Source organism: Canis aureus, chromosome 14 (assembly GCF_053574225.1).
Source record: "Canis aureus isolate CA01 chromosome 14, VMU_Caureus_v.1.0, whole genome shotgun sequence".
In the NCBI taxonomy this organism is placed as follows: domain Eukaryota; kingdom Metazoa; phylum Chordata; class Mammalia; order Carnivora; family Canidae; genus Canis; species Canis aureus.
In genome coordinates this window covers 39,652,144-39,674,452 of record NC_135624.1, presented here as the reverse complement: position 1 = coordinate 39,674,452, position 22,309 = coordinate 39,652,144, and the positions used below count along the sequence as shown (strand labels likewise).

The 22,309-nt window shown below is 59.9% G+C and overlaps 1 protein-coding gene across 14 annotated transcripts in view; it reads left to right on the top strand.

Moving 5' to 3' along the window:
• The window catches only part of TSNARE1 (t-SNARE domain containing 1), a 146,594-nt gene that overhangs the window by 42,317 nt on the left and 81,968 nt on the right, over window positions 1–22,309 (top strand). For 12 of the 14 annotated variants that reach the window (XR_013351973.1, XR_013351972.1, XR_013351971.1 and 9 more), the window contains exons 3-6: window positions 1,780–1,929; window positions 2,991–3,485; window positions 14,344–14,421; window positions 15,211–15,280. Coding sequence is in view for 11 of the 14 variants with exons in the window: in XM_077847462.1 (XP_077703588.1) it covers window positions 1,780–1,929; window positions 2,991–3,485; window positions 14,344–14,421; window positions 15,211–15,280 (793 nt within the window). In the remaining 3 variants the exon portion in view is untranslated. The remainder of the gene's footprint in view (window positions 1–1,779; window positions 1,930–2,990; window positions 3,486–14,343; window positions 14,422–15,210; window positions 15,281–22,309) is intronic. The other 2 variants (XM_077847457.1, XM_077847458.1) reach the window with 1 other exon arrangement.

The window sequence follows — 22,309 nt, the reverse complement described above, 5'->3', positions numbered from 1 at the left end:
GGACTTGGTGACCTGATGCCGGCTTGGGGGTCATCAGGTAGTGGTGTGGGCAGTGACGTGGGCTGCCAGCTGGGTCCCCTGGTCTCCCCGGGTGTCCTGCCCCCACACGAGGGGCTCTGGGGGCTCCACAGCAGATGGTGACCCAGGTACCTGGGTAGCTGTGCCTGTTCCTTACCCTCATCTGGGTGAGTGGCTGGGCCCGGGGGACGTGTGTCTGCAAGGGAGCCCAGCGCAGGTGTCTTGGGGAAGGGCCAGTCCCAATGCTCCCCACCAAGTCGTCCGGGAGGAGGGGGAGTGACAGGATGTGCCTTGGTGGGAGATGGTCCCTGTTGTGGAGGCTCGTGGTCAGACTTCAGACCCACAGAGATGCCTGGATGTGGGGCGTCGGCCCTGGCTGCCTAGAGACCGTGCTGGGACTGTCCAGGGCCATGTCTGTCCCCCCGGATGGCTAGGACAGTTCTTAGTCTGAGGCAGAAGCCCACTTTGCTGCCGTTGTCCGTGGCGTGGGAACCTCCGTCCCCAGAATAAGCGAGGCTGCTGCCCCGCCCATCCCCCTCCATCCTGCCTGGAGTGGGGAGGCTCTGTGTGTGAGGGGTGGAGCCCCCAGGTCTGGCTGGGAGCCCCATGGGCTGCCTACACGCTTTGGGTCTTTGCTGCCTGGAGGCAGGAGGATGGCTGAGATGGCCTTCTGAGGCCCCTCCCACTCCACAGTGCGGCCCTTCTGTCCCTGTCATGCTGGGCTGTGGTCCCCCGCAGAGGGACACAGAGCATGGGCTGGACAGGGGCCCTTTGCTGTCCCTCCTCTGGGTCATGTGAGTCGGAGGCCTTTCCCGGGAAGGAGCTGCCCTCCGGGAGCCCCATGCTGGCACGGGCCTTGGACAGGCCATGTCCTTGGGTTTCGGGGTGGCTGTGGGTGTGTCACCTCCTAGAGCGCGCTCCCTGGAAACTGCCCTTCCAGAGAGCTCCAGAGAGAACAGGGTCATGCCACAGCCCCAGGGCTCTGGCATGTACCCCCCTCACTGACTCAGGTGCCGGGGATTCAAAGGCACGTCTTTGAGGGGCCGTAAGGTGTTTGACCGATTCTGGCAAAACGTGTCCGGCAAGTGTCTGAATAAATGGGAATAATCGAGGAGAAAAATCAAGTGTCCTCCCCGGGGGCCCAACCCCGTGCCGGGGCCTGTGGGGCCCAGGTATTGGGAGGAGGCCGCACAGCTGCCCGCACTGCTGCTACTTGGCTCTGCAGCCGAGCGTCAGAAAGGGCCGGTTTTTATTTTTATTTTCATTCCCGATGCGGCGTGGAACAATGGCTTAATGAGCAGAGTGATTCCTTGCTTGGCTGCTGTGGTGATTTTGAATTGTCATAAACATCCAGCATCCCTCAGGCCATACTGTCCTTTTTTACACGTTTTCTGTCGCCGACAGGTAACAGCCATCAGAGCCCTCACCTGGTCCGTGGGCCACACCTGAAGGCTCCACTCTAGGGGATTTCATCCTTGTTTGGGGTCACCTTTTAGAATAGTTGTGGTTTAAAGAAAGATCTGGAACACATACAATTCTGAACTTGGCGCTGGTCTTCAGCAAAAGCGGCTGTTGCAGAGGGTGTGGCAGTCTGGGAGGGCTTCTTGGAGGAAGTGGGCCTGAGTGGAGCTTCTTGGCATGGATGCTTGGAGGGCTGAGGGCACCTGCTGTCCTGCCTGGGGGCCTTGCTCTGCGGGCAGCGCCCTGAGCCACTCTGTGGGCAGGCTGGGTGTAACTGTGACTGTCCCTTGCTGTCTGTAGAGTGCGCTAAATGTTGGACCGAGTACGGAATCCGCCATTTCCCCTGCCCGTCGCCAGAGAGCAGCCCACGGGACCCCTGTGTGGGCGAGGACGGGGAAGGTGATCTGGGGTCGGCGGGCACGCCCAGAGGCCCGAGGGCCAGGAAGCGAGGTACTTCCGCTCGGGTGCTGGGTCTGGGAGCCCTGGTGAGGGGGGGCCAGCAGGCGGGGTTGGGGGCGAGCTGCCGCAGGATTCCAGTTGGTCTACACCCTCCACCTCATTCCCCTCCCAAGGACGGCAGAAGGCGTTGGGGCGGGGCCAGTGGCAGGAGGGGTGTCGAGTGATGACTGTGCGTGTCAGGGCCCCGTGGGCTCCCCCGTGGGCTCCGGGGGTGAGGCTGGGTGGTCCCCATAGGGGGGCTGGTGAGGGAGCCTCAGGGTGCTTGGCGCTGGGCCTCTGTAGAGCCAGCCTTCCGGGTGATGGGGCGACGGGAGGGCTGAGTGCTCCCCAGGGGCTCACACGGCTGCCCTCAGGGCGCGCAGGGCTGGGGGCTCTCCCCTCCGTCTGGGAAGCCTGTGGTCTGACGGGGCGGCTGCCCCTCATGCCCCGACAGAGGCCCCTGCACCCCGGCAGCACAGGCTGGCTGGTGACAAAGCTTCAAGTGCCATCGGCCCAGGGACTTGGCTGTTTGCCTGCCCAGCCAGGGGCCCTGTGACCTGAAGACTGGGAGGCCGCGGGGGCTCGGGGGGCAGGGGTGGGAGGTACACACCAGGCCCTCGGGCCCTGCCCGCCCTCTTGCCCCTGCCCCTGCCCTCTGAGTGCTGGGCTCTCGCGTGGGGCAGGGACGCCGGGGTTCTCGGCCGGGACGGTGGAGCATTTCGATGAGGAAGCTGCCCCTGGGGGTGGGGTGTCTGGGAGCAGCCCAGTGCCTTCTCCAGTGGACATTGCTTTGCTCCAGATGGTGGCAGCTGGGCAGGGCCGGCCGTGGCCCTCTGGGGAGATGGGCGCCATAGCCGGCCGCGAAGTGCCTTGCGGATGGTGCCACTTCGGGCAGCGTTGTGGCCAGGACGTGTCCCCAGGCCCTTGGACACTCAGCAGGGAGGGGGCGGTGGCTGGAGCAGGTGGTGGTGTCCTGAAGTCGAAGCCACAGAGGAGGTGCCCGGGAGCCGCTGCCACCGCTGCCACCCCACTGGTCCAGGGCCTTCAACACCCACCTTTTGGTGCCTTTCCAGGGCCAGGGGTCGCCGTCGAAGGCCGTGGGACGCCGGAGCCCGCCTCACCGCCTGCTGCCGGCCCGAGGAAGGACTCCGCCGGCGGGGCCCACAGCCGGCTGGCGGGGCCCGGTGCCACGCGTGCCAAGAAGAGGAAGCCCAACTTCTGCCCGCAGGAGACGGAGGTGCTGGTGTCCAAGGTCAGCAAGCACCACCAGCTGCTGTTCGGCAGCGGGCTGCTGAGGGCCGAGCCCGCCCGCAGGTACCGCGTGTGGAGCCGCATCCTGCAGGCCGTGAATGCCCTGGGCTACTGCCGCCGAGACGTCGGGGACCTCAAGCACAAGTGGCGGGACCTGCGCGCCGTGGTGCGGCGCAAGCTGGGTGACCTCCGCTGCGTGGGTCCTGGTCCCGGCGCACCCCCAGCCCTGGCCCTCACCCCTGTGGAGCGGGCTGTGGCCCAGACCTTCTCCTGCCGGGCCCCATCCCCTGAGGGTGTCGACCCGGAGCCGCCCCGAGGTGAGTTCCTGGTCCTGGCTGGCAGCATCAGAGCCCCACTGTGGCCTAGGCCCCGTCGTCCCTCTGCCCCAGACAGCCCCTGCCGTGGCTGCCTCCTCTTCCCACTGCCAGGGGGTCGGGGGGGGTTCCTGCTCCTTCATGCCCGCACCTGCCGGGCCGCACAGGGACCGCTTGCTAAGAATCCAGGCGTTCAGGTGAGCGTGCGCCCCTGCCGCTTTGTCCCTGCCCTCCCGTGCCGGGCTGTGGAGTGGGGAGCTGTGCACCAAGTCGTGGCTCTGCTCTCAAGGTCGTCTGCTTCCTGCCTCTGGACCTTGATCTACAGGAAGAAACACAGGGGTCCTGTGTAAACGCATCTGAAATATGAGGTTTTCGAGATAGCGCTTGCTGCGTGTTATCCGAGACGGCCTGCTGCTTCCCTTGCCCTGTGCATCCCGCGCTCTTACCCTGGCTGTTAGATAAGTGCTCCTCCTGACCTCCTGATTTACGACCTGGGTGGGAGAGCCGCGGTTGGAGCCCAGGCCCTGTTGCTGGTTTAACATCCAGAACAGGCCTCGGTCCCGGATGGGCCAGCCCTTCTGCGTCGGGTCACCTCGAGCTCACGTGGGCCTTCCCCACGCTGTTGCCCAGGGGACTGTTGCTCTGCGGGGTATGACTTCTCGTTGGACACGGTGGGCGAGGGGCCGGGGGCCTGATGTCTGGGTGCTGTGCTGGGAGCTTGGTGGGGCGGGTCCCACATAGGGGCACGATTAGCCGCTCTGTGGCCCGAAGCAGCCTCGGCATCTTCAAGTTGCCACCCGGGGAGGGAGCCTTCACGTCGCAGGCTCCTGGCTGTTCCTTGTCCCCAACCCGCCTGCAGTGGGGTCATCCCCCTGAAATGCAGGGCTGCCCCCATCTCCCCCTGTACCCAGCCCTTCCCTGGCTGCTCCTCCAGTGCCCTCAGCATGGGCCCTGGCCCGGGAGCCTGCATTCAGGCCAGACCCCCCCCAGCCCCACAACCTCCTCTTGCCCTGTCCTCTGGGCACCCTCAGTGGCCTGCTGCTGGGGAAGGAGGAGGCCCCGGATGCCGCAGTGCATTATCCCCGTGCTGTCACCTTTTCCTTTCTCTGTCTCATGCTCATGTGGTTCAGGGTCCCCTGACGCCCCTGGGCCAGAGGTCCAGCCTGGGTGGGTAACCGAGGGAGGCCCATGGAGCACCCTGTACACTGAGCTCCGTGGCTTAGGTCTGCTCTTAGAGTGGCTGAATTCTGAGTGATTGCTCCAGGCCACAGAGGTGGTCCTGGGGCTGGATGCGGGGTCCCCACATGATCCTGCTCCAGCTATACTCTGGGACTCCGGGTTTCTCCCATGAGGTGCACCAAGTGTGGCTCTCTGTATTTTGGAGCTCTGACGTGTGCACCAGGCTCAGAAGGGGGCCCTGGGGACTGGTCCCTCAGCTCTGTTCTCTCTCCGTCCCTCAGCTGGAAGTGAGCAGGGCTTGTGGGGGTGGGAGGCAGGTGGGCCAGCAGCGACCCAGAGGTGAGAAGTGCAAGGTCCCCCTGGGGAGGTGACTGTGAGGGGGGTTTATGCCCTGGCCACAGGGCTTTATCTTGTCCTTTGCTGCTGGCGGCTGTTGAGCATGCTTGGTTGGACCTGTCCTCGCTGGGGTCAGTCTGCATGGGGCGTGCACATCCCCACGTCCTGTATGGGGAAGTGGCCAGTGCTGTCCAGGGAATGGGCTGCTGCGGTCATGCCCAGCCTCCCAGTAGCTTATGAGGAGACGCTGCTGTCATCCCCTTGGCAGCAGCGCCAGTGCCCTGGGGCACTGGGTTTGGCCCGGGCCTGTGTGCTCTGGGCGGGAGAGGTCCCCTGACTCCCTTGCTCGCCCTGTGTCCGGGGCGCTGTATTGCTGCTAAGCTTCATCCTGCCTGGCCCGAGTCGACACCCCAGTCCTTCCTCTCTCGGCCGCTCAGGCTGCTGAGCCCGCCGTCTGGCCAGCCCACCTGGTGGGGCAGTGGGGGCGATGTCAGTTCCCGGGGGGTCTCTCTCTGCCCCTGCCCCTCCCCCTCCTGCACTCCTGGTGGGACCACTGCAGCAGCTGCTCTGGGCCCTGGGGCAGTGAGGGTAGGTGGCTGGAGCAGGCGCGGAGCTGGGCCCCATGGCTGACAGAGGGCATTGCCAAGTGTGCGTTGGCAGCCTCAGGTCCCCTTCCTGCAGTGGGCAGATAAGGCTGTGCACCTGCGCAGAGATGCCTCGCGGAGCCGGAGTGCCCCATTGTCTCTGCTCACGGTGGAAGCAGAGGGGCGGGGACGAGGACCCCCGGAGAAAAGCGAGAGAAGTTCTGCTGATTTGACTTTATTCTATTCAACTGAATGAGTTAAGTCATTCAGGAGGCGTGAAGAAGAGTCTAAAGGGTTTTCTTTGTGCTTTCTGGGGTGTGTGTCCTGGAGGACTGGGGAATGGGGTGCCTTCCCCGGACTCCTTCAAGGAGTGTTGCTTTGCTCAGCAGGTGTTTCTGGTACGTGTAGTTGTGTGTGGGAAAGGATGGCAGGGCCTGGCAGGAGGGTGGGAGTCCAGGAGCTGGAAGAAGGGCTGTGTGGGGGCCGTGGGCAGAGGGAGGGCAGCTGGGCTAAGCGGGGGCGAGTGCTCGGGCCTCACCCCCTTGCTGGGGCCTGGGACATGGCTCACGGAGGTGAACTTATGAGCGATACAGCGAATCCACGAGTGGTTTGGTGAGGGGGCCCAGGCCGCGCCCCGGCCCGAGGCAGCCGCAGTTAGCTCTGTGTCGCCGTGGGGTAGGCCTCCGGACTCCCAGGCACGTGGACCCCCATGTGGAGGACTGGCCGTGTGTCAGGGGTCGGGTGGCGTGTCTTCCCGTGGCTCAAGAGTGCACATTTCACGGTTTGTGTCTCGTCCGCCCTGGTGGATGGCATCTGGTTGCCCGCTTTTGGCTGAGTGAAGGTCCTGTGAACATTTGGGTAAAATCTTTGCGTGGGCTGATGTTGTCACTCTTCGGGGGGTTGGATAGATATATGTAACTTTCTTGGAAACTACCTAACTGGTTTCCAAAGTGCCTGTCGTCCTCCCACAGGAGCCGAGGGCTTGCGCACACCCTGCCTCCCGTAGCCACTCGCTCTTGCGGTTGATTTGATTTTAGCTGTCCCGTGGCGGTGGGGATCCTGGCTGGCGATGCCGTGTGCTTGCGGGCCGCGTGTGGCCTCTGCTGTGGTCGGCGTCCACACCAGGTGGTGGGCCGGCCCCTGTGGCTCCCACCCATCCCCACCTGGGTTCCGGGCTGTCCGCACAGCTGTGCCGCAGACCTCTCCTGTCAGGCTCTGCGCTGCCTTGTCTTTTCTCGATGGGGTCTTTTTGAAGCTTTTTAGGTTTCGATGTTATCAATGTTTTGTTTTGGGGTTTCTCCTTGTATCCCACCTAAAGAGTTCTTGCCTACTACGAATTTCCAGAATTACTGTTATTTGAAGTTTTTTTTTTTTTTTTTTTTTTTTTTTTAGGTTTTATTCACATGAGAGAGAGAGAATGAGCAGGGGGTGGGGGGACAGAGGGAGAGAGAGAAGCAGGCTCTCCACTGGGGAGAGGGACCCCAATGTGGGGCTCGATCCCAGGACCCAGAGGTCATGACCTGAGCTGAAGGCAGACACTTCACTGATGGAGCCCCCCAGGTGCCCTTGTTTTTTGAAGTTTCATAGTTTTACATTTTACATTTAAGTGTCTGATCCACGTGGAGTTGGTTTGAGCTCTGTTAATTTGGGGTCGGGGTGCAGCAGATATGCAGTTGTTCATCACCGTTGGTTGAAAACACTGAACCACCTGGATGCTTCTGTCTAAAGCCTGGTGGATGCATTTATTGGGAGGTGGACTTGTTCCCGGCCACCTGGGTCTCTGCTTACACAACGACGAGCCACCTTGACAATCCCAGCTGTAAAGTAGGTCTTGAAGCGAGTTGGTTATTATGTCCTCCTCCTGTGTTTTCTGAGAGAATTTGTGTAGCACTGATATTATTCTTCCTGTAAACATTGGCAGAGTTCACCAAGCAGCCTCTGAGCTGGCATTTTCATCATGGGAAGATTTGAAACTACAGTTTCTTTATTTTTTATTTTTAAAGATTTTATTTATTTATTCATGAGAGACACAGGGAGAGAGAGAGGCCGAGACACAGGCAGAGACAGAGGCAGGCTCCATGCAGGGAGCCCGACGTGGGACTCGATCCTGGGACCCCAGCATCAAGCCCTGGGCGGAAGGTGGCGCTGAACCACTGGGCCACCTGGACTGCCCAACAGTTTCTTTAATGTTGCTGTTTGTTCAAAGGTGTTATGTGTTACATTGTTACGTGTTGAGGGTTACATGTTACAGTGTCACAGGCTACATGTTACAGTGTCGCTGCCCAGGCCTCTGCTGCTTCTCCTAGGAGCTTTGATCTGTCTGTTTTCAAGGAACTCACCCATTTCATCAGAGCTGTGAAGTCTGTTGCCGTGAAATCGTGTGCGCCATTACTCAGTATTGTTTGGAAGCCCGCACATTCGGCGGTGAGACCGGCTCTTTCATTTCTGACATTGCTAATTTGTGTTCCTCTGTTTCATACTTGACTAGTCTGACTGTATGTTTTTCAATTTTATTGATTGTTTCAGAGAACTAGATTTTGATTTCATTAATCTTCTCTATTTATCCAATGTCGAGTTAATTGATTTTTGCTCATCTTTATTATTTCCTTCCTTTCCCTCGCTCTGGGGTTAATTTGCTTTTCTTAGATCGTTGACTTGAGAACTTTCTTCTTCCCTCATGTAAGTGTTTATTGCTATACCTTTTCCTGTGTGCGTCGCTTTATTTAAACAATTTTGTATAGGTTATGTTTTTGTTTCATTCATTCAGAAGTATTTTCTGGTTACCTTTGTAATATTCTCTTTGACCAGTGGTTGTTTAGGAGCATGTGTAACAGTTCAGATAATTCTTTCTGTTTCCAGATAATCTTTTTGTTGCTAACTTCTAGCTTAATTCTGTTGTGGTCAGAGAATCTTTCATATTAATTGCAGCTGTTACAAACATTTGGAGACTTGCTGTATTCTGTGAAACACAGTGGATCCTGGTGCGTGTACTGTGTGCTTTTGACAAGCATGTGTATCGGCTCTTGTTGGGGGGAGCGTCCTATAAATGTCACTCAGGTCAGGGTGATTGATGGTGGTGTTCAAGTCTTGGTATCTTCGCTGGTTTTCTGTCTGCTGCTCTGTTTACTGCTGGGAGGGGGTGTTGCTGACTCTCGATGTGGTTTGTTTCTCCTTCCACTTCCATCAGTCCCTGCTCCATACATTCTCGAGCTGTGGTATTAGGAGCGTGCATGTTTAGGGCCGCTTTGTCACCGTAAACCTGTTCATCTTATCTCGGCTTACCTGCGTTGTTCTGAAATCTCAAATGTTGCTGTAGCCTCTCCAGCTTTCTTATGACAACGGCTTACATGACGTATTTTCCAGCCCTTGGATTTACATGCTGTGTCTGGTTTTACGTAAGAAGTGCTTTTCTCATAGTCCGTGTACGTGGAGTTTGCTTTGGACCCCTGTCACCGTCTCTGCCTTGACTGGAACGGTGGCAGGGGTACCGTCCACGAGAGCTGTGGTGGTGACAGCTTCAGGCACCTGCGCCCTGCAGTGTGGCAGCCGTGGCCGCACGTGGCCTGTGCTGGGGCCTCAGGTTTAGGCCACGTGTCGTCAGCACAAATGCCAGTGTGCTCAGATTTAAGTTTCCCATCTTGTCGTTTGCCGTCTGTATTTCCCTGTCGTTCTTTTCCTTTCTTTCCTCCTTCATTTTTTTTTTTTTTGGAGTAATTGAGTATTATCATTCCATTTGCCTCCGTTCTTGGCTTATCAGTGATACCTGCTTGTTTTGTGTCTTAGTAGATGCTTTCAAGCCTCTGACATACATCTGAGCTGCCGCCAGCCTGCCTTCAGGTCCTGTTCTGTCACCTGGCCTGTGACGCAGCTGACTCCCGCTTCCCCTTTGTGACTGTGCATCACTGCTGGCCGCGCCTCGTTACTGCTTTCACTTTAATAATCGATGGTCCCTGAGATAAATACAAAATGAGACAAGGTGTCTTTATTTGCCGTTACACCTGCCCTCCCAGGCTCTGGCTTCCCATGTAGAGCCACATTTCCTTTTATTGTTTTTTTCTGACCTGACAAGCTTCTTTGAATGCTTCTTGGGGTGCACAGCTGGTGGGGGCAGAGTCAGCTTCTTTGTCTAAAATAAATCTTTGAAAAAAAATAAATCTTTGTTTTTCTTCTGTTCTTGAAATATATTTCCACTGGGTATAAAATTCTGGTTGAAGGTTTTTTTTTTTTTCCCTTTCTCTTGGCACTTCGCAGACGTCACTGTGGCATGTCTGGGCCTGGCTTCCACAGCTCCTACGGAAGGCGCGGTGTCCCTCGTGGTTCCTTCCATGGGGGCACATGCTCCTCTGGCTGCTTCAAAAGTGTCCTCTTCACAGGCTTCCTGCAGTTCTGAAAACCATGTCTTAGGCTCTTAATTTTAATATTTGTTCTGCTTGGGACTTAATGAAATTCTTTTTTTTTTTTTTTCTTAATGAAATTCTTAATGGAGCTCTCAGTTTTTAATTGCATAAAATTTGGATACTTTTGGTCCTTTTTTCTTGAAATTCTCTTCATTCCTGTCCTGTGGCTCCATGTGTGCCAGGTCGCTGGGTGTCGCCCAGAGGCCCCCAAGCTTTGCTCAGATGCATTCCCCTTTGCCCGGCAGCACGGCACCTGTGGCTGATCCCACACAGTGGAAGCGTGCTGTGGATGTCTCCCTTTGGGTCCTCTCTGTCCTTACCCAGTAGGCGCACCCCTTTATGTCCTTCAGCACTTTTGTAGCTTCAGCGAACGCTTTTCTCCCCTTGTTATGTCCTTTCTGTTGTTTCTGGGTTTGATTTTATGTTGGCTGTTTTTTTTTTTTTTTTACGGTTGGGGTCTTGTGTCCTGCTTCTTCACACGTCCAGTAAGTTTTCATCGTGAATTTTGAGTGCTTTGGTGCTGGGTTTGGTTGTTTTACCTGGTTGTTTTACCTGAGGAGGTTTAGACTTTGTCCCAGGGCAGTAAGCTTGTGTGTGGGTCACTGTGATCTTCTAGGGCTTGTGTTAAAAATCGTTCAGGGCACCTCTGAGTAGCTGCTGCCTGGAGACTCACCGCCCCCACTCCTGAGGCGCGGCACTGTGTGGTCACCGCTGGATGCTGTGGGTGCTTGCTCCACTCCTGTCCCCCTCCCATGTGACTTCCACGGCTCATACTGACCCTGGGGGGAAGGAGGTGGCCCCCGTTCCCTGGGCCGAGGGGCATCTCTCCCCATGCAGACACAGATGTGTATGGCCAAAAACCAGGGGATTGGGGCAGCGTCCTCGAGCTCCTGGAGCCCCTTCTGCCTCATGGTCTCACCTCTGGCTCCTGCCCCCAGGGAGCTGCTGCACCTGCCAGGCCCCCGGGGTCCACCTCTGGCCCCAGCGACCCCCGGGGCCTCTCCAGTCTGCCCACCTAGCTCTGCAGTCTGGACTTGTTCCTAGGAAACAGCCTGGGGGGTCCTCTCCTGGGGCCTCCGGGGCTGCACCGGCTCGTCCATGATCAGAGCATTGTTTCCCATGTTTCTTGGTGTTTTCACTGTTCTCAGGGGAGGGTGCTCCTGGGCCCTGCTCCCTTACGACAGGCACTCTGCTTTGTTATTCCAGGAGAGGTTGGCTTATTTTTTTAGTTTTAATTTCTGTTTTCTGTTGGCTGGCACATGCCCCTGACCTGAGAGTCCCCCTGCAGGACCCACAGCTGACCCGCTGCTGACCCAGTGACCTCTTCTGTCTTCCTTCTGTTTCTCCTCTGCCTCCTGTGCTGCTGGCCACCCCTCCCTCCCCATCACACCCACAGGACATCTGGTGTCCTCCCTCTCCCTCTGCTCGTGCGAGTTCAGCCTCCTACAGCCTGGCCACCTATTTCCCCATGTCCTCCCACCCTTGCCCTGCGTTGGTCCCCTGGGCTGGGTGTAGAGGCCCTGCTGTGCTCCCGTGGTCACCTGTCACTGCCTGCCCTGTCTGAAGGGCACACACAGTCCAGGTGAGCCTGTACCCCTGGCCACCCCCATCCCCGGCAGCCCCAGCAGCGTGTTTGTGGACGTGGGCAACTGTCAGGTCTCCAGAAACTCCTCTGTACCGATGTGTCCTTGTTGTAGTAAAGAAGAGGTTAAGCTGCCCCCACAGCGACTTGGAGCCTCTGTCTCCCTCTGCAGTGGCCAGGGCAGCTCTGCTCCACGGGGCCCTCCCTGGGGTGGGGGCTCCCCTCAGCTGTGCCCTTCCCAGGTGGTGCCCCCAGGTCGGATATCAAGCCGCAGGGCATCCCAGCAGGGAAGAGAGGTGAGATGCAGCCCCAGGCTCACAGCTTCCTTGTAAGAGCACCAGAGGGAGAGAGGGAAGCTCTCACTGCTGTGGGGTAGGGGGGTGTTCGGTGTGGGTGGGATTCCATCCTGAGGTCCCTCTGGCTGCCGGGGCGTGTCTGAGCCGCATGGTCAGGTGTGAGGACCAAGGAGAGACTGGCTTTTAGGGAGACAGGCCTCAGCGGGCATTTGGCATTCCCGGGTATTGCCACCCCTGAGGTGGGAGCCCCCACGGCCTCCCCCAGACCTCTGGATGGTGGGTTTACTGTCCTTGCTGCTGGGCTGGGACATTTGTACCCCCCCAAAAACCCCGGGGATCTGCAGTAGCTCCCAAGGCAGCCGGCTGACAGCTGCCCCACACCCCGTCCTGCCTCGGTTTCCACACCTGCCCACGATATGTCCCGTGTGCATCAAACCCCATGGGGGCAGGTGTCATAGGCAGCTACCCCTGCTGCTATCACCAGGTGGGCACACCCACACAGGCTGCTTTCAAGCACCTGCCCACTTTGGCTGGCCCCCTGGCCCCCCAGTTCATAGGGGGCCTACTCTCCCTGAGGGCTCTGCACAGCCTGGCGCTGGAACAGGGCCTGGGGAGCTGCATCTGTGTCTCTCCCACTGAGACCGTCAGCCGCCCTGCCCTGCGGGATGTGGCTCTTCACCTTTGTACAGGCTGCCGTCCTGGCCCCACCCCTGCCCTTTTCTGGGCCCCCACTGCCTCCACGTCTCTGAGCTCGGCTGCCTCACCCCTGGACTGGGGACAGAATGTCTCGGAGCCAATAAGCCAGTGTCATCTGGAAAGATGCACAGCCCACGGGGTCAGGAGTAGACAGGGTGCTGGTGGGTGCCAGGGCTTGGCATGGCCACTGGAGGGCTGGCCGGTGGGGGGGAGCCGGTGGACGGGCTTCGGGAAAGGTCCAGAGGCTTGGAGAAGGGACGGTGGATGGTGTCTGCCCCCGTGTAATGGCTTCTGGAATCATCTACACATGGACTTGGAGAATAGGATAGATTCTTGGAGCCAAGTACTTCCTCCTCTCCCTTTCTTTTTTTATTTTATTTTTTATTTTATTTTATTTATTTATTCATGAGAGATACACAGAGAGAGAGGCAGAGACACAGGCAGAGGGAGGAGCAGGCTCCATGCAGGGAGCCCGATGTGGGACTCGATCCCGGGTCTCCAGGATCGCACCCTGGGCCGAAGGTGGCGCTAAACTGCTGAGCCACCCGGGCTGTCCCCTCCTCTCGCTTTCTAATGAGGCAAGAGGCCAGGAGCCAGTGCCGAGCCCCTACGTGTGTGTGTGTGTGTGTGTGTGTGTGTGTCCTGTAGAAAAACTCACACTGGGCTCCTTGTTACAGGGGCGAGGGCTGCGAGGCTGCCCAGCCCGGGGTGGGGGCCCAGAGGCCACAGCTCCCCACTCCCATCCGGGCTGCTGCCCCCTCCACCTCTGTGTTTCGTCAGAGTGCACCTCCTGACCCTTATCATCACAGACACATCCCTGTTGATTGCTGGACGACCTGCCCAGGTCTGGCCCATCCAGGCTGAGGCACCAGCTGGCCTGGGGCCGGGGGTGGGCAGTGTAGACATGCATGTGAGTCCTTCCTCTTGGCGGCCTCGTTGTGGGAAGGGGCCTGTGTGTTCTGTTGGTGTCCAGTGACACCCCTTGCACATTCTGAGAATGAAGCCACCGTGAGCGTCTTACACCAGCTTCTTATAGGCCTGTTCAGACCTTGCGCAGTGGCCACAGTGTGTGACCTTCTTGGCCCTCCAGCGGTTGGTGGTATCCACACAACGTTCAGTAGAGTTTTTAAATTGAGTGAAAATCTGCACACGTAAAATTCACCATGTTATCCATCTTAAAATGCACACTTCAGTGGTTTTTAGTATCTGCAACAGTGTGTGCAGCCACCACTGAATAATCCAGAACATTCTGTTAGAGGTCATCCCATTCCCTGGCCACACGGATCTGCTCTCTATTCCTGTGGGTCTGGACCCTGCGTGTCTGTGGGACCCCATGGCACGAGGCCCCTGCCCGCTTCCTTCACTGCAGGTTTTAGAGGTTTAGCTGTGTCGTCTGTGACCGCCTGTTCCTGGGCGCGGCCGAGCACACTCATTGCCGGCATGGATCCCACTTCAGCATCAGTTGCTGGGTGTTGGGTGGTTTCTGTTCTGTGACCTGTGAATATGTAGTGACTGTGCATGTGTGTATGCAGTGCTCACATGGGCCTGGGTCCTTGTTTCTCTCGAGTGCGCCCAGCCCGGAGGCACAGAGGTGCTGGGCCCGCCGGCACCCCAGGGTAGGCTCATCCTGGGGCCACCCCCATGCTTTCTTCCCTCTCCTGTGGCTCTGAGTGTCCCGGGGCGGGCTGGGCATTCATCCCTGATGTTCTGGGTGACCCCGGGCGAGGACGGTGTGACTGCCTGGGGCAGGCAGCTCTGTGACCGTGTGTGTTCCCCTCTCCTGTCTCCCAGCCACGCAGGCGGACCCAAGTGACCTCCAGGAGCTGTTCCAGCAGACGTCAGCCAGCGTCTTCCAAATCAATTCCAGCGGTGAGTCTGTGCCAGGCCCGGTGTCACCCCCACTGGACCCGGCCGTCTCAAGCCACTGACATTGCAGGCGGTCAAGGTGACACGGGGTGGTGGGCGTGCCTGCGGCCTTCCCCTGACTTGGCCACCTGCAGCCCAGGCCCTGCTATCTGTCCCAGGAGAGCACGGGCTGAGCGCTGTGGTCTCAGGGCAGGGCGGGGCAGGCCCGTGTGTCCCTGCTCACTGGCGGCTGTTGCACTTGCATGCCCCGCGCAATCTGGACAAACTCCCGCCGGGAAGGGGTGCTTCACCCGGGCAGCACGGACTGACAGGGCGCTGGGGCTGGGATCAGGAGCGAGATGCACACCTCTCAGGGCTGTCAGGCCTCATCCTCAGCTCCTGCAGATTTGGGGTCGTGGGGTGGCTCGCCTCACGCAACCTGGGCACAAGTGTTGGTGTTTCCCCTGATCCCTGAGCTTTGCCAGGTCAGTAGGAGAAAAGCACCCTCTCCAGACCGCGGGTGAGGCCCTTAGGGGTGGCTCCTGAGAGCTGGGCCTGGCCTGAATGGCTGGGGAGAGGGCCCTGCTGGCGGGGGGGCTCTGCTGGGTGTGATGATGGGGTGTGGGGCAGGGCTGGGCCATGACAGCAGCAGTCCTGGCTCTTGCAGCCCACGGTCACTGAATAGGCTCCCTGGCCTTGGCCCCATGCCCTTGGGCTCCCTGGTCTGCCTCTGCTGAGGGTGGGGGTGCCCCCTGGAGGCGGGATCACTTGGTGGAGGTCCTTCTCCTTACACCTGTCCCTTTCTCTTGGCAGTGAGCTCCTTGGAGCAGAGCCTCCGGTCCTTGGGGACACCGAGTGACACGCAGGAGCTGAGGGAGAGCCTGTGAGTGTGTGATCATGTGCGTGCCCATGGGTGTGCACAGGTGCACCAGCACCCACTTGCATGCCTGCCTGTGCACATACCAGCCCAACACCTGCCTCGACCACACACACGCCCCACATACCTGAGAGCTGGCCCAGTTTGTACTTGGAGTCTTAGGCTGAGCTCGCACCTGGGCGCCACCCTCCATGGGGCACACAGGTGTGCCTGCACCCACGCCATGTGGAAGCCCAGGTGTGCCAGCCACACCTGTACACACACACATGCATGCAGGGTGCACTCAGGTGGCAGGCATGCATCTGCTTGTATGTTTTTGTATGTTGGCCCACATGTGTGTCACGCACCAGAGCTCACTGATGGGGCCCACACACTTGTGAACACACCTGTGGACAAACTGTGTGACACACACAGCGGACACACAGACTAGCTTGGAATGGGGCTTCATGATTTTGATTGTGCCCCTATGGGATCCTGTTGGGCTTTCCTTTTGAGGTTGCCTAGAGGCCTGCCCTGGGTTGGATTGGGTGAAGCAGCCAACCTAGGATGAGGTGGTGCTCCTCAAAGAGCAGCTTCTCGGGTGCTGGGTCGCTGGGGACGGAGAAAGGTGATCTCTGCAGGGGGCTGGCCTGGCAGGCATGGGGCAGGGGGCAGCTTCGTTCATGGCCTGCCACCCTGGGCCTGGTGACACTTCCTGAGAATACCACGTGTTGCCTGCATGGGTGTGGGCATGGAGTGGGCAGGGGGCTCTGAGGAGGAGCTGGAGACCTGCACTTAAGCCCTTGTTCCCTTTGCCACCGCCTTGCCAGGGGACCCCGGGTTGATGATGATGGAGCCTGAGCATCCTGCCTGGGAGAGACGATAGTGTGGGGTGGTGGATCAGACGTGCCCTGAGGAGTGTGGGCTGTGGCCAAGACCACCTGTCTCTTCTTGGTATTGACGTCGGCCATAGTCCCTCTCCATCTGTTTATCCATCACCCTGTCCATCTGTGTGTGCACCCATCCACTCACCCAGCTACCATCCATACTTCTCACCCACATGCCCACCCACCCACATGTTCATTCCCCCATCCACCCACCCACTCACCCACCCACACGCATTCATTCCCCACCCATACACCCACCCACCTGTCCATCTGCCCACCCACTACCTACCTACCCCTTTACCTCTCCAGCCATCACTTACCCACTCACCCACTCACCCACCCACACGCGTTCATTCCCCACCCGTACACCCACCAACCCGTCCATCTGCCCACCCACTACCTACCCCTCTACCTGTCCAGCCATCACCTACCCACCTGGCTACCCACTCATGGGTTGCTTCACCCATCCATGTACTCACCCAGCTAGTCATCTGTCCACCTTTCCTCCTGTCCATCCCTACAGGCTCACTGGGACCGCTTCTGCCGAGTTGGGGTGGGGGCGGTCCAGAGCTTAAGGCAACTGAGGGCCCTTTGCAGATTTTATGTGAAGTCCTGTTTTTAATTATTCCTTTTATTTCTTTTTTAAAAATAACATATTGTTTTCTGATTGTGGAAGTAGCATATGCTCATTATAGGAAATGTGACCACACAGGATGTCTGAGGAGGCACTGTTAACATTTCGGTATTTCCTGCCAGCCTCTTCTCGAGTCCTTACGCATTTTGCAGAATTGGATTTTGGTGAATAATGTTCCGGATCCCGCATTTTACCATTAGGATTCTGGGGGCGGGGGGAGGTGGAGTATGCCCTTATTACACACTAAAAACACGCTCTCCAGAGCTGCAGAGGACACTGTGGAATCTGGGTAATTATTGAGCTGAGACTCTGAGCCACATCTTCTGACTCTTCCCGTTTCTTAGTATTAGGACCACCGAGATTCCCAGGAACAGAGCTGCGGTTGATCCTTCTTTTCATGCCTGTTTCCAGGTTGGGTCCCCGGAGCGGTGTCCCCTGGGTCGCGCGGATGGCCTTGTCCGGGCCCGGCCCCGGAGCGTGTTTCCTGGGCCGCCTTGCCCAGTTGGCCGAAGGCTGCGGTCGCCTGCGTGGGTGTGGAGGGGAGAGCTGGCTCCTGCACCCTCCCTGCCGGGCACAGGGCGCGGCCGCTGCCCCCACTGCTGCCCCCTGGACCTCAGCTCTCAGATGCAGGATCTCTGGCTTTAGTGCCTCCTGCCTGCCCGGAACCGGAACTGCATTCCCACCAGGGCTCCTCCGCACCCCGCGTCCTACCCCATCTCACAGCTCACCAGGCTGCAGGCCTGGAGCCTCCCGGGACCCCACGGCTGGGATTTGTGCATCTTGTGGACCGTTGGGATTTTTAAATGACTGAGGCCGACTAAGCTGCCAGCTCCGTGTTTTCTCCATGTTGACAGTCAGTGGCTTTTTTATTTTGCAAAGTAAGGACTAAAAAAAGTATGCTACCGTGTATTATTGCTCTCGTCTTATAGAAGGTAGAGGACGTTGCGGTAGGACAGAAGCATGAGGGCTCTGATCTCGGGAGAGAGGATGCTCCTTCAAGGTGATAGATCGAGCGACCTGAGAACCTCACAGACTGGAGCCTGGTTTTTCAATCACCTTGCACGAGACACGCGTGGGCTTTGCCATTTCTGTCAGGACCATGAGGGGACCCTGCCTTGGGCACAGCGTCATAGGCTCCCGGGTCTCTCTCCCCGCGCAGCGAAGCTCAGTGGCAGCGGGAACCTTGTGTGTCCCGTGGGTGTCACCTGGTCCACCGCTGAAGGGATGGATGGGCGTTCCAGGAGCGCCGCATGACAAGTCTGCCTGTGGCTGGGGCCCCTCAGCCCTGGGACTCCGCTGTGGGACAGCCCTGGCTCTGGCCTGCAGGGCCCCGGGCATGGCTTCGGGCTGGTGGGCTGAGCCTGCCGCTGGCTGTAGTTGGCCTGTGCTCACGGCAGGCGGGGAGGCTCTGGGGCTGACGGGGAGAGCCCCCCGCCTCCTCTGGCGGGTGTGGGGCTGGACCCCCTGCTGCTCACGGTGGGCTTGGGCCCTGTGTGGTCCAAGTGCAGACGGGCCCTCCCCCATGTGGCTCTCACGTTGGCATCTGTGAAGGGGCCTGTGGGCTCCGGCCTCACTGAGGCATGGGGGGGCCTGGGGTGCGGCGGGCTGGGTGCCCCAAACCAGGGTCAGTGTACCTTGAGGGGCAGGGGCAGAGGCGAGCCGGTGGCCCTGCCCAGGGCGTGCCCACCTCCCACCTCTCACTTCCCCACCCTCGTACAGGGCATCTGTTCCTCCAGCGGCCGCCTAATGCCACCGTCCTCCGAGCTGCCCCTCAGCTCCCTCCACCAGGGGCACCCTGACTGCTGCGTCCCCCTCCTGGAAACAGACAGCACCGAGGATGGTGTTTGGGTGCACGTCTGGAGGCCCGTGAGGCAGGCGGCCCCTAGGGGTGAGCTGGCCACTCTGTCCAGCGCGGCCTGCTGCTTCTACTACAGAGCCCGCCCCTCAGCATGCCCCCCAAGCCCCAGGGGGCCTCCCCACCCTTCCCTCCTTCCTTCCCGGCACCCCACTGCCTGGAGCCCGGTGCCTGGGCCGGCTCGGCCCCAGAGCCGTGTGCTGACAGGTTGTGCACCTGTGCAGGTGTGGTCACCGCCTGGCTGTGTGACATGCTGTGGAACTTGGGTGTCCTGATCTTTGACACACGGACCCACACCCTTTTGGGGGTGTCCTGTCGGAAGGAGGGAGCGAGGGCGGCTATGCCTGGTGCTGGGCTCATTCCTGCAGAGATCCCATCAGACCTGGCTGCAGCCAGAGGATGGCCGGAGCAGGGGTGTGGGTGGAGGGAGCCGCAGTGGGGAGTAGAGGGTGGCCTCAGAGGGTGGCAGTGCTTCCTGGGGAGTGGGGTGGCCGCTCTGCTGCAGTCCCCACAGCTCCAAGGGCCCCCGCATTGCTGGAGAGCACAGGGGCCGTGCCTGGGGGGCCCGGGCCAGAGAGGGAGCAGAGCCTGGACGGGAGCCTGTGTGGCGGTGCTCGCTGGTACGCTGGGTGTGCTGTGGGGCCTGTGCCTGGACATGAGTGTGCGTGGAGGGAGGAGCGGAGGGGGTTTGGAGCCCGGACCCGCCCTTGGGGCCGTGGCAGTGCCTCCTTGCCATGGTACACGGCCCCCCCATCACAGGTGTGCGGGGCCACGTTTGACTGTGGAGGCCTGGCCCCGTCCCGGAGCTGCCTGGGCGCCCCTATTCTCGCCCTAGCCCCGACAGTCCCCTCTGTCCCCCTGTTCTGTCAGTCTGGTGAGTCTTGTTCATAGAGGAGGCTTCCACCCTGGAGAGCGGAGGTGACCGCCCTGTGTCCCGCTCCCAGTGTGTGACCGAGGGGACGGTCTCCCCGGGGCTTTCTGACCGGTCATGTCAGGTTTGTGGGGGACTACAGGCGTATCTTCCTCCTCCACGGGTGTAGTTGAGGTGGTCCCGAGTGGGGGTGTGAGGGGTGACTGCTCGGCTTGCCCACTGCTGCCCAGGGTGCAGGGCCTCGGCCCCAGCGGGTGGGGGTAGGGCCCGGGGGTCTCCTGGCTGCGAGTGTGGCCTCCTCTCGGCCGAGATTCCTGCATCAGGATCGGCTCCAAGGGGGTCAGGGAGGCCTTGATCAGCTCATCCAGCGCCGCACGGGCCTGTGGCTCCCTGGGGGCTTTGTGCTCATGGCCCAGTGCTCCTCCCACCGAGGAGCTCCTGAGCCACTGGAGCTGCTCATTCCCCTGTCATGACTGCACGTGGCACGGGGCGCGATTTGCTTCAGAGCTGGGGTTGGGGGAACGTGCTTCCGTCCACGGTTGCAAGTCATCTGCGGTGCCATCGGCCCATCACCTGGGCTGGCCTGAGACCTGCTGCTGCCTCCTCGGTGCCGCCTCTGGGGCCCGGAGCCTCACTGACCAAGTCAGAAAGCAGGCGGGGAGGGAGGCTCTCCTGGGGCCGTGGAGCGAGAGCAGAGCCGTGTGGGACTGCTTACCGGTGGGGGCGGGGGGCGGGTGGACGTGCCGTGCGCCTGTTCTCCTGGGCCTGGGGACGCTGTCAGGAGTTGGATGTGGTGTGCAGCCCCGTCTCTCGGGGAGCGCCGACAGCAGCCCCGGGGCCGACTCCAGGCCTCAGGGGAGTGAGCGCTGCGGAGCTGGTGTGCCAGCTTGGCAGGTGCAGTGAGAGGAGGCTTGTGTTGGCTCCAGGATGTCTGGGACGCAGCTGGGAACACTGGGGGTGGGGTGGCTCTGCAGCTGGGGCTGGAGCATCTGGAAGCGTCTTCGCTCACGGTCAGCAGACTGTCGCTGAACCCGGCTGGGCTGTCCCTGCAGCGGCTGCCCAGGTCTGGCGTGTGGCTCGGGCTCCCCTGTGGCGCGGTGGCCTCACGGGTGCTGAACCTCGTCAGCTCAGGGCGAAGTGCTCTGGCTAAGGAGGTGGAAATGAGCCTGTCCAACTCCAGGACGGGGGGCCTGACTCCACCTCCCGTGGGAGCGCCGTCTACAAACGCAGCCACCACTCTCCTCCAACTGCCATCAGCTGCAAAGCAGCAGTGGACGTGGGTGTTGGAGGAACCCAAAGAGGGGCCTGCCCCCCACTGATGTGTCAGGGAGGTGGGCACAGGCCAGACCACATGGGCCTTGCAGGTCTGGCAGATGGCTTGGACTTTATTTCCAAAGCAGTGGGAAGCCAGTGGAAGGTTCTAGAAGGCAGTGTCATGATGAAGATTCTAGAGGGCTGTGAGGACTTGTTGGAGGAGCAGGCAGTCACTGTGGGTGGAGGGAACTGAAGGAGATGCAGGGGGGATTGCTGTGCGGGGCCTGGACAGCTGTCCTCTCGGCCTGGTGGGTCACAGCTGTGCTCTGGCCTGGCTGGGACCCCCCCGACCCCGACCCCAAGCAGCCGGGACTCTTGAGGCACCCTGATGGCCATGCAGCTGTGAAGAGCTGCAGTGCCGGGGGATAGCCTCGCCCCCACCTATGGGACCGGGTAAGGGCAGGCCTGGGTGCTTGCCTCGAGGGCTCGGGGGTCGGCCAGCACCTGCCGGGCGGACAGCTGGGCCTGTAAAGCTCGAGCAGTCTCCTCCGGGTTTCCCAGAACCTGTTCAAGGACCCTGCTCTGGGACAGCAGAGCCACCTCCGGCCCAGCCCTCTTCCCCCCCAGCCTTCCAAGGCTTTTGGATTTCCTCAGGACAGGTGACACAGAAGGGATCTTTGAATGTATGTAGGAAGCGGGACGCCTGGGTGGCTCAGGGGTTGAGTGTCTCCCTTCGGCTCAGGACATGACCCCAGGGTCCTGGGATCAAGTCCCACATTGGGCTCCCTACATGGAGCCTGCGTCTCCCTGTGCTTGTGTCTCTGCCTTTCTCTTCGTGTCTCATGAATAATAAGTAAAATCTTAAAAAAAAAAAAAACACCTATGTAGGAAGGACAGGGAAAGGTAGAAGGGGACCAAATGTTGGGTTTGGCACAAAGGAAGGTATGGGTGATCGTGGGAGGACACAGGGCGCATCATGTCGCCCCATGTCGTGGCCTGGACCTGCCCTGCGCTCCTCGGTGTGGCCGAGTCATGTTCCATTGAGTGGATGTGCCCCGCGGTGGCTTGATGCTCACATCCCTCCAAGTCTGTAGGTGGAAACCTAATGCGAGGGGTCGGTGTTAGGAGGTGGGGCCTCGGGAAGGGCAGTAGGACATGAGGGTGCGGCCCTCACCCATGGGGTGAGCGCCCTCGTCAGAGGTCCCCGTCCACCCTGTGAGGGCGTCCCCGGGAGAGGCCGTATCTGCACCAGACCGTGGTCCTCGTCAGACGGAATCAGCCGCGCCCTGGTCCTAGACTTCCAGAACCCGGCCTACGAGAACACCTGTGTGCTGCGTGTCGGGTGTCCGGCCCGTGGTATTTGTGGTAGCAGCCCGAGCGGGCCAAGGCATGCTGTTCGTCAGCGGACGGGGCCTCGGATTGGGTCTTCGAGGTTGCTGTGAGGAAGGCTGCCGTGGGCACTGTGCAGACCTAGGTGTGGGGCTGCTCGGCTTCACTGTGTTTAACGTTGAGGAGCTGCCAGACGTTTCCGCAACGGCCGCACCGTTTCACCTTC